This window comes from Homalodisca vitripennis, chromosome 1 (genome assembly GCF_021130785.1).
Source record: "Homalodisca vitripennis isolate AUS2020 chromosome 1, UT_GWSS_2.1, whole genome shotgun sequence".
Classification (NCBI taxonomy): domain Eukaryota; kingdom Metazoa; phylum Arthropoda; class Insecta; order Hemiptera; family Cicadellidae; genus Homalodisca; species Homalodisca vitripennis.
The window spans coordinates 55,547,349-55,559,391 of NC_060207.1; the positions used below are offsets into that span (position 1 = coordinate 55,547,349).

Consider the following 12,043-nt stretch of genomic DNA (forward strand, 5'->3'; position numbering starts at 1 on the left):
GATTTACTGATAATTTCACAATTTTCTTTATATTCTCAATTAATACTCCAAAATCGTAAATTAAGTTTATGAAACTCTATGTGGTCGAATTTAGATTGTGTAAAAAACATATTTAGCTGGGAATATGTAGTGTCACACAATAAGCCAAGTAGCGATATGCAAAATGTTTTCTTTATATATAAAGCTTTATAGATAATTATTCAGATACAATGCATTACACCACTAGTTGAAGCTTAGTTTCCTTCTCTTACATAATTAATTACAATGAAGAAGTTAATTTTGATTTCCATGTGAAAATCCATACCATGCATGTAAGGCTAAAAAATATAATTACAGTATCCAACAGCCAAATCCTTTTTACCCACCCCCCCCCCCCCCCACCCCCCCCCCCCCCCACCCCCCCCCCCCCCCACCCCCCCCCCCCCCCACCCCCCCCCCCCCCCACCCCCCCCCCCCCCCAAATTTAAATAAAAATGGCAGTTCCACTATTTGAAAGTCACTTCTGCTCAAATTTTGAGTTCATATTATTCCATATAAATTAATTCCCTATATCATCCCTTACTCAAAATAAATGTTTAGAGATGAGCAGCTACGATATCAAGTTCTAGTTTTAGAAATTAAAATCAGATGAATCATCCCGTTATTGGAAGAAAAGACGTTTTAAAACATTTTACATATTTAGATAGTTTTATTATCTGAGTGCTGACGCGGAGGCTTTGGATTAAGCCTTATCGAATTCAGACCTAACATGTATCTAAATCACCTAAGCTTAACCTGCTTAAAAATGATGTTTTTTGTTTTTCTGTGCAAGAACACATTTGAAGGGCCATCTTTACTATTCTTGAATGACATCTTTATGTTTCAAAAACTGGATTATTGAATTTTAAATTTTTCCGTCTAAACTTATAGTACTTCAAGTCTTGTAATTTGAAATTTAATAATATGCTGCGAAAAAGGTGATTCACTAACATAGTCCTGTATATCTGATTTCGCTAAAACCTATTATTTTTTATCCGTAGTCCTTTACCCAAAATAGATCCAGGTCATCTTGGATTCTGATTTAACGAGCATTCCATTCAATATAGGCCCGACATCTCACTAATACATTTGGGTTTTTAAGGACCTGAGACGCTTGACACCTTTAGAGAGAAGCCGGACCCCCGAACGGAATTTGAACCTATTGCAAGCATGGTTATCTTCCCCAACTAATTCTTGAGGCTTTGTAATTAATTCTCCCATCATTGCATCAGACATATTTCTGTTTCCACCAGCGACCTGTTGAATTCTCACAGTCTTTACTGTTAAGTACTTAAGATTGGAAATTTTCTGTTACTTAAAATTTGATAGAAAACTACAGATAAACAAAGACATACTCAGTAAACAAACTATGTATATTTTCATCCTGCATAACATTGTCCTTAAAACACCCAATTTTATCATGCGTAGCAACGTAGTTACTTGTTATTAAGCTGACATAATAAAAAATAAGAACAGTTACAGAAAATATTGTCACAAATAACCAACAAGTAAAAAACCAAAATAATAGTAATGAATAATATTAATAATAATAATAGAATAAAGAAATAAAAAATAAAATGTAATAACTACAATATAAAGAGATAAAACGGATATTATAGAGACGCTTGCTTGAGGGTAGATGAGGACTTAATCAAGGTTCAAAAAATACACACGACATGATAAACAAACCCTTTCTTGAAGCTGTAGTGCAACTTGAGCGTAGACAAATTCTATACCAGCAGCAAGCAGTTATCTTTAAAATTGAAAACTACAGTACTTTATTTCTACAACGGTGTAGCAAATACATAACAGTTGCATGTAAAAGAGCCAATAGTCAGATTAATTAAATCACGTTAGACTTTATATTTACTATGAAAACTAATTTTTACATAGACCGTAATGTGTTCCATTTCTTAAATTTTCGACCATAGAAATCGGCAGAATGTCATTAAAACCTATTACTTAGTAGGTTGCCTAAATGTCTCTTTTGTCTACCAGGGGATTATACATTTATTTTCTGTGTGAATTTTTGTCTGTCTGTCTGGTCACAGGACATCTCGAGAAGTAAATAAAGGTCTTTAAAATTTAAATTTTGCATGTAAAACTCAAAGAAGCCTGTTTTGCGATTCACGGGTTCTAAACCTTGAAATTAAAGAAATAACAAACAATAATAACAATGGAGATATTTAATTAATATATTGGTAGTTCTTCTTCTAAAGGGAGGCCTATTGCTATGCGTTTAAGACTTAAACTACAGCGGAAATATTTCCATGAGGCCAGAGAGTTTACAGTTTCGGCGGTTCTACAAACCACCGAAAACTTTCGATAGGTCCTCCTGGAGAAATTCAACATCATTGTCCAGACTACCAAAAATGGTGCATCACTCTGTTGCTATTGCAGGGAAATCAATGAGCAGGTGTTCAGAAGGTGTCGTCTTGCCCATAACAACGTCTTTTAGAATAGAACCTCTTAACATTTTATATGCGTATGAGGACAGACATATCGGCATGAAGGACTTAGGCCGATCTAGGCTAGGCCTCCCCTGCTCTGGCATAAACACCACCTCGGGTACTATCCAGATAAGAGCAACATACCCGAGGGTTACATAAGCCCTTTGTAATCGGGGAAAGAGAATAATGAAACCATTGCTAAAGCAAAACCGGCCTCACTCTGTTCCGCTTAGAAGATTTGTAATTGCTAAACCAATTCATCACCCATTCAATCCTTTTGAAGGTTATTACACGATACACTAAATTCCACTGAGAGTAAATTACACGCACTGCTAGTCTCCTTCCACAGTTAAGTGGTTGATCCTTGTCGTAGATAACAGTACGGAAAGTGCGTTCCCATTATAAATGTTAGAAATTTCTTCGTGTTCAGTAATATGTTTGCCTTCATCGTCCTTGACCCTAACCTAGTGGCGAGATGGGGGTTTTTGTTAATAGCTTCTTCAGCCTTGCGCAACCCCACTTGGGAGTACCACAAGTTATGTAACCACTCTTGTAAAACTCTTACTCTTTTCCTCAACGAGACCAGTTCAGAGCTTCACTTGTCTTACTTTGGATCTCTTCCTGTTAATGACAGGGGCAACTGAGATAAAATAAACCGACAATCGCATGTCATACTGTCAGTAGATTTGTCCAGCTGGTTTGTATTCTAAATCCTGTTTGTATTGTAAAACCATCAAATTCCAGTTGTTCCCTTAGGGTTTCCTTGTATAAAACCCAGTCGTATTACTCGCATTGTTCTATTGTACTTTTAAGTTCTAGGTCTATGATTTTTAAAGCATATGTGTGCATTATCAAAGAGGGAAAGGGTTCGTCAGACACATGCCATACACTATTACCGTTTGTGACCGCAAGCGGAAATGTAGGAGGGTTACTCACATTTTCCAATACTAGACTACGAGATATTATATATTTCGGAGCACTTACCCCTGCTATTTGGTATTGTCATGTCTCTCACTATGCTAGTTAGCATACCATCCAATCAACCAATCCCACACCAACCTCCCAGCATAATCTTCCGAAGGAGCCATCTTCCTGAAGAGTGGAGAATCCACATTGTCATTTGGGAGATATGAGAGGAAACTATCAGAGTTCGTCCAATGCTATAGCCTCGCGGTAATCTGACGGTGGAAATATCCCTGGAACAACATTCTACAACTAGAATGTTGTTCACATTATTGCTTCTATCAATACATGCTCTGGCATTATAGACATGGCAGTAACATATTTAACATCTGTCATGGAAAGTGCTGATACCTTACCCCAGCAAATCCAAGGTTCCTGTATCAGGGATGCGTGAAAATCGTCAGAACACACCTCTGAAGCCACCATTACTGTGATGGCAGTTTTGTCCTCGAGTTCTTAGATATATCTGTTCTAAACAACCGATGGACACACTCCAGTCCCTCACATTAAGAGTCGCTGAAGACTGCTCATCTACCTATATTACCATAATTCTGCGACTCTTGAACATTCCCCCAAAACTTTTTCTACTCCGCGATATATCTTCACTAATTTTTGGTAATGGCTTTTGAGGATGCTCACAGATTCCCTTTCGGCCAACTGGAACGCTGACCCTGAGGGGGTCTTGGTGGATGTCCATATGGCTCGTACAGTCCCCTAAAGATTACACTCATCTCCTTAGTGCCCCCGAACTGTCCCAGAGCCACACTCTGCAATCAATCCTTGCTCTCGTTATTGTCCACACAGCATAACCAGAAATCATCTTTGAGGGAAGCAACTCTTGAAACTCAAACAAACACCTTCTGCTGAAAATACTTAATAAAGGGTTCGCCACCACAGCTCCGAATTCTTTCCCAATCATTCAATTTTTTTTCTGTGAATACTTCATTGAAGATGCCCCACACTCTCTCCACTGTTGGAGGAGCATTTTGCCTGCCTGTTGGGTTTTGATGAGCAGTCGGTTCGCCTCAACGACGGAAGCCTTTTTCGTTGGAAAGCCATCCAAGCGTGCCCTCTTCCCGCGTGGAGTGGAGTCAATTCCTGAAGTAACACTAAGTGCTGACTTGTTCCGCTTCTTCAATATGTTTTAATTGGCAGATGTTTTGGCTCTTAGTCTTCACTATTACGTTGTTTGAAGCTAAGTGCCATTAGCAATATTTTTCTTTTTCACTACATGCTTATGAAATTTGAAAGGGAGCTTTATAGACTCCAGCTTTATCGGTGGTGATTGATTGTGATAAGCAGGCAGATGACCCTAAGCCAGATTGCTGGATGCAACTGCTCGAATTTAGCCCTTTCAGATCTAAATATGTTTGTTTAGTTTTTGGTTCGTTTTTCAAACTCCATAAAAGTCCCACGAGTGCCGAGGAAATAATAAATAAGGCTATTACTCCGTTCACAACGCAATGCCCCCCAGTCCCATGCATTCCTTTAGCATCGGTCGCCTCACACCAGGTGAGTGGAGCGCCCCAGTGTGTACAAACTTATATGTGTGGTGCGATTCCGGTCAGACTAGTAAAGACTAGGCATGCCCAAAACTGGTACCACCACACCAAGTACAACTACCGTCGAAGAGTAATACTTTCGGGGCTATAATCTTGATTCTGTGGTTTATTACAGTAAGACCACCTCATTCAGAACGCTTGACAACCCGCTGGTATGACCCAATCATGGGCTCTGATCCCCTTTTGGTCGAGAGTGACACTAGAGGTATTGTCAACCCTGGGAAGTTAATTTCCAAGTCTATTGGATATCGCCTGAATTGAGTCAGCCCACCTTATAATAACATATTGTGAGTTAATACTAAAGTTGTCATCTGAATATGACCCAACGTTTTATACTAGACCAAATACATCCTGAAGATAATTTATAATGCTTATAGAAAAGTTAGTAAATAACTTTTGTAATATATTGTTTGATATTACGAATGCTATGCATTGTTTTGCAGTATGAAAAAGGGTGTTTGTCCTTACTGTAAAGGAATGTTACGAATATAAAAAAAATTATAGAAATATGATAAAACAGGAATGTAGAGTTTGCTCATTTGTTTATTAGCTATAGAGTGTAGTAATAGTCAAGTTTCAGATCTGTACAGTGACCAGTGATCAGCTTCAGTGTAAACAGTGTTATCTTTGACTGTCCTTACAGCCAAAAGTTCAATTAGTGGTGACATTTTCTTTTTTACTCTTTGGTCAAAGCGGGTAAACGTATCGCGGTGGGAGTGAGGAGTGAAGAGTATTGTGTTTGTTTACGTCGTTATTTGTGGATATTTGGTTGTTTGATGTGACGGTTAATTTAATACCTAATTGATTTTAAATTTAGACTAAATTTTTAGTTTTAATCACAGAACAATTATTTTATCAAATATGCCTGCGGTTTTAGATAGTATAGAGGTTGACAAATTTCAAATCCTACAAGGGACAGTATACTATAGGACCTTTGAAAACATTTACTGCCGTAATAGGCCCTAATGGATCAGGTAAACAACACTTGTTTTTTATCTTAACTTTAAGTCTAGTTTCATGCATACAAAATGTTGAAAAGCAGAGAAATTAATATTTAAAATGGATTATTTTTTAACTCCTTATAGTGATGATTTTTCAGAACATTTCAAAAGGCTGGGTAACTTATTTGTTAAATTCAGGTAATTTTGTCTTAACTCTTAACATGTTGAAGATGACGTATACCCCATCGGGTACAAAAGATCTTTCATAACTTCTGTTGAGTACCCGATTGGGTACACGCCGGGCTTTCGTAAAGTGCATTATGCTCCCAATGGAGTAGCCTACACATTACTAATGCATTTCCGGTAATTATCATATTAACGGCCGGGGCGGAAAAATTACACATTTTGCGTTGAGTTTTGCGTTAAAAACTTATTGGAATCGTCATATAGAAACAAAAAAGTATAAGGTTTGATGGGGTGGAAATCGAGAAATAACGAAGTTCTAGGAAAATGAAAAATTAAATAACTTTTCAGTAATATCTCCATGTTCTACATCCACGTCTAGCGTCACGTGACCTTTTGTGGCCAATGATTGAACCTCGTGATGACGTCACCGGTTGCGCCGCCATCTTTGCAAACGTAAATGAAAAATAATACAGAAATGAGCAAAATTTTTATAAAAATAAATGTTTTTCTTAATTTCGAGAAAAAAATTAATTACGAGTGCCTCCGGCCATCAGCGCGGGCTTCAGCAGCACCGAAGAATAATAGAAATAAAAGAAAAACATCCCTCGAGATAGTACCTATCAGTAAAATATAAAATACTAGAGGGGCTGATCAAAAATATAAATTGAAATGTAATGCAAAGGCAATTATGTAAAGTTAAAAAACTAAATAAAATCATGAAAAACTCAAATATATAGATGGATCAGAGAAACACATACCATTAGTGTGTTGGCGGATACAGCTGAGCAGCAGCAACAAAAAAGTCGTCTATCACAACGAAACGACAAAGTCTCCCGGTTTAAAAACAACCACTCGACCGCACGACGAACACATACACTCATTTTTAAAAATTCCATGTTCAATTAAAAAAGAGATAATTTTCGTTTTGGTTAAAACGTAAAACTCTTTACGTGCCCTACGAAAACACTCCGACACACACAATTCACTAGGGTTGGTTGAACTAGTGGATGGTTGATTCATCATTGTAAACGCACTCACTCAATCCGACCTACTGAACACGATATCTTGTGTAGAACTGACCCATGCCCCGGAGAACTCAGATAACAGGTACGTTATCAGGCTGCTATCAGTCCCGGCCGCAGATAATATTCAAGTAAACAGATTATCCAGACACAGCACACAAACTGAACATTAAAACATTAGGAACTTAACCACTTATCAATATACCCCCTAAAATCATGTTATTTGTCATTTGCACCCCATAGTACTATATATATTTTTTGTTCAGGAGGGTGAGCAGAATACGTTGGTAACGTCAAATTCGTGATTTGCCGCCCCGGCGTTTAATCTTACTGGTACGGCATTTCCTTATTGCGATTAGATTGTTGCCTATCTTCTTGGTGGGTTGTTAAATTTGATCCTGCTCTTAAATAAATACCTCAGACTCATGTACCTGTTTAGGGTGCACAATTGATTACTTTTAAGGTACATACATTTTTTAGGTACACAGAGAAATTGCAAAAAATGTTAAAATGTTTTTTTTGTTCAAAATTGTGAAGTTTACATACTTTTTATGCTATAGCCTACTTAGACGTTTTACGCAAGTGAGTGTTCCACTGTGTGTTCAGTGGTCAGAGAACAGCTTAGTAGAGCATTAGCTTTTATTACATTAGCAGTTAAAATATTAGAAGATGAATTTATTCCTTTTTAATTGGTTATTGTAATTTTTCAGAGTGAGAGTAAGTTAGCTGCAGCATAATAAACAGTCACCACGACAATCGCTATTGATTATTAATATATAAACTATCGAATATGTAAAAACATTGGGTAGACTTTAATAAGCAGCATAGACTCGTTATTTGAATGCTATTATCGAATGGTTCGATTGGTTTTATTCGGAGGATAATTCAATATTACAATTTATTTTACTTAGCATATTATGATTTCAAATTATTAGTTATGAGAATATGAGGAAAATGTGTAAGATATTTCTCACAAGTGACGAGATTTGGGGTAGGGTACAATAAGCAGACCCGGTTTTTGATTATCGAAATTGGCATACAATATTACTTAATCCAAACCATCGTTATAATCAATCGATACTGATTAATTATTTTGAACAATTAACTTAAATAATCTATATCAACAGCTGTAAACTCTTTCAAATAATACTCGTAATGTAATATTTCAATTATATATAAGTAACATTTGATTATTAAAAATGACAGTCAATTTTAGAAAACTAAACGACATTGCTTTAAAAGATGATAAGACATGTTTTTTGTGACTTCAACAGTTTGGACTCGTACCGAAAAACCCATTATGTGAAATTTGTGGAAAAGAAACAACTGTAACTGTGAGAGGAAACAAATATGGTCGTCGGGTACGGTCCAATAAGCGGACCCGGTTTTTTATATCGAAATTGGCAAACGATATTACCATCGTAAACCATCGATATAATCAATCGATACTGATGAATTATTTTTAACAACTTAAATAATCTATATGAACAGCTGTAAACACTTTCAAATAATACAAGGTAATATTTTAAATTTCACGTAACATTGTGTATTAAAATGGCCGTCAATCTTAGGAAGCTTCACGAAATTGCTTTTAAAAAGACGATAAAATATGTTTTTTATGGCTTCAGGATGTTGGGTTAGTACCTAAGAATCCATTATGTGATATTTGTGGAAAGGTAACAAATGTAACTGTCAGAGGAGCTAACATGGTCGTCTTCAGATGCAAAAAAAGAAGGTAATGGTGGACACAACTTTAGTAAAAACGTTTTCGTTCTGTTTCATTTAGTTAAAGTTATGAGTTTCCCTGATTTTGGTTATGTTCATTTATTATTTGTTATCATTAAATTCACATTTTAATTTAAACATATGATTGTTATTACTTTTATATCGATTGATAGTCTATGATTCGATATGCGAATATTAGGTATCGATGATTTATTCTTCGATATAAAAAACCGGGTCCGCTTATTGGACCCTACCCATGGTCATCTTCAGTTTTCCTACTTTTGGTTATAATAATATGTTTGATCACTGTAAATATTAAAATTCATATTTTAATTCAAAACATATGATTGTTATTGAGGATTATAGATACTTTTATATCGATTGATAGTCTAGGATTTGAGATGCGAATATTAGGTATCGATGATTACATTCTTCGATATAAAGAACCGGTCCACTTATCATGCCCTACCCGAGATTTGTTTTAAGTAGCTTCAACATGTGGAGGTTTGGTTCCTGGTAACACATGGGGAGAATTCTTTCCTCCATTTTCACAAAACCAGTTACTTATTGATAACAAGCTGGACAAGTTATAAATATTGTAAGGTTTCTTTGATATGTAAGTCTAGGCCATACTTGGTGTTCTTGTTTTGTAATGTTATTGTAAAATTGATGTATTTAAAATTGTAATGAACGAGATTCTTTTTGTTACGGTAATTTATTATTTATAACTCTTATTGTGTATGATTTTTTACATACATCGATATTGGATAATACATTGAGTTGTTCGATAATAGCAATCGAATAACGAGGTGTAGGCCGCTTATTAAAGTCTCATCAAAAACATTTATAGGTATTCATTATTATTAATTGTTGCTGTTTGTATTGTATAGAAAAACAATATTGTTTAATTCAATCTTAACAACCTATAACATAAAACGGTTTGACATTATTGTTCCAAATTAATTCAAATAAAGTAAAATCATGTGTTTTGGTATTAGAGTAATAGTCGGTGGCAGTAAGTAGATTGACGATGTACACGTTTTATTTGTGCCACAAGGTGTCAGATAGTAAAAAGTAACTAACTGTTACATTGTTTTGTTTATTAACATTTTATTTAAATATAAATATACGTATTTTATAAATATAAATATTTTATAAATATACAACCTGAACAGTTTTTTATTCAATGAATTATTAATTTTTAAGATATAAAAACAGCCTATACTATACTGTAATACCTGTAACATAATCTGGTTTCAGTAGTTATATCAAGGATTCATTACTCATGAATATCAATAATTTGATAATCATGAGTATCGATAATTCCATTGTCCTGGTGACCACTTATACTACAACCAATTTGAGTTCACTCTGTTTCATATGTTATTTTAAATTGAGAAAAGCTATTTGTATGTGATCGGAAGCTACAAGTGATATGTAAGTAGATAGTACATACATACGTAGCTATAGTCACGTTGGTTTTAATTATTGCTTATTATTAAATGTATGTTTTTTATACTATTTTTTTTTTTTAAGTTTGGTTCACTTTGTATGCATTATTTTCAAATTTATTTTTATGCACACCGGAAACAAGATTCGCGTTAGTAACCTATTGTTATCGTCCTACTTAACAAAACGATATAAGGTTTTAGGGCATGAAAATGTTAAATGATGAATTTTAGAACATTAAAAGTTAAACTAATTTTCTTGCAATATAGTAGGAAGTTATGCTTAGCTAAATTTACAATATTTGTTTGGTTTTTCAAGGTGCAATTCCTATAAATTAGTTACGGCCAGAGTCATTCATGATCAGACCATTTAGGATTTGATTTTACAGTATATAGGTAATACAGTAATATAGGTTTTACAGTAATAGGTACAACCTCGAGGGATGTTTTTTCGTATGTCACTATCTTCTTGGGCTACGGCAGCACAGCTGGTGCTGATGACTGGAAGAACTTGTATCAGGCTGTTATGAACTTTTATTCTTAGAAGGTTTAAATGAACAAAAACGTCTTTTATTTGGGTCAACTCCTAACAGACCTTTGTGAAAATTACATATCATTATGAAGATTGGTTCTCGATTACGCAGTATTAGTAGGTTTAGATTAAATTGACATATGTGTGTTAATAGAAGTATCAAATTTGAAGATAACCTTTACGATCACGTACGTAGATGTTCTCTTTTTTCACCAGAAGTGCAGAATGACGCTATGTATCACTGAAGCCCGCACTGATGGCCAGTGACATTTCTGATCAGTATATTCCTGACTTCAGATCACATCCCAGATCATCCAAATTTTGCAACACCTGATTACGTTGAACGATCTGGCACGTGATCTGAGGACGAAAAGTTCTGGTTTGAAATGACCCTAACCATCAGTCCGGATTTCGGTGGCGCCTTTCTGCACTTCTGGTTAAGAAAGAAAAACATCCCTTGAGCTAGTATCAAAATTCAAGCTGAGATCATGTGAGCGCGTGTTAACTTGTTTTATTTATAATACATATGATGGTATTACCTACTTATATAGCTTTTTAACAAATAGTGGATAGGGAGAGAGTGGCCTCCTCGTCAACATCGCTTCCTTTTGGAGACAGAAATCAAGAACCGATTGTAATAATGACATGTAATTATTATTAAGTATTAAGTAGTATTGCCAAGATACACTGCTGTTTTGGTTTTGCTGGATCTGGACATGGACTCCAGATTCCAGGAGTATGTGACAGTGCTAGATTTAAGACGCTGCACTGTGGAAAGCAAAATGGAGCTAAACTCAACATTTACACTATTATGTTGAATAAATTTATAAATTCATAAAATTTCAGGACAATAATGATGAAATTTGTTAAACTTTTAACTTTTGTGCTTTATGTACACATAGGGAAAAGCAACTTTATGGTTGCCAATGGTAGCAAATATAAGCCTATTGCTACTTATACATTCTTAATACCTTCATTAAATTTTTTAACTTTTATGCTTTATTTATAGGGAAAAGTAACTTTATGGATGCCATCAGTTTTGTTATGGGTGAGAAGACTTCTTCCTTAAGAGTGAAACGATTGAGTGATCTTATTCATGGAGCCTCTATCAATAAACCAGTGGCTAGAACGTAAGTAAAAAGTAAACATAAATAAGTGAAACAAGTATAACAATGCCTTTGTTTCTAAGCACATAA

At 35.2% G+C, this 12,043-nt stretch overlaps 1 protein-coding gene across 1 annotated transcript in view; it reads left to right on the plus strand.

The window, feature by feature from the left end:
- Nucleotides 1–5,839: 5,839 nt before the first annotated feature.
- Nucleotides 5,840–12,043, plus strand: part of LOC124362034 (structural maintenance of chromosomes protein 1A-like) — a 36,649-nt gene continuing 30,445 nt past the window's right edge. The window contains 3 exon segments of the mRNA XM_046816223.1: nucleotides 5,840–5,887; nucleotides 5,889–5,967; nucleotides 11,857–11,977. Of these exon segments, the coding sequence (XP_046672179.1) occupies nucleotides 5,855–5,887; nucleotides 5,889–5,967; nucleotides 11,857–11,977 (233 nt within the window). The 5' untranslated portion in view covers nucleotides 5,840–5,854.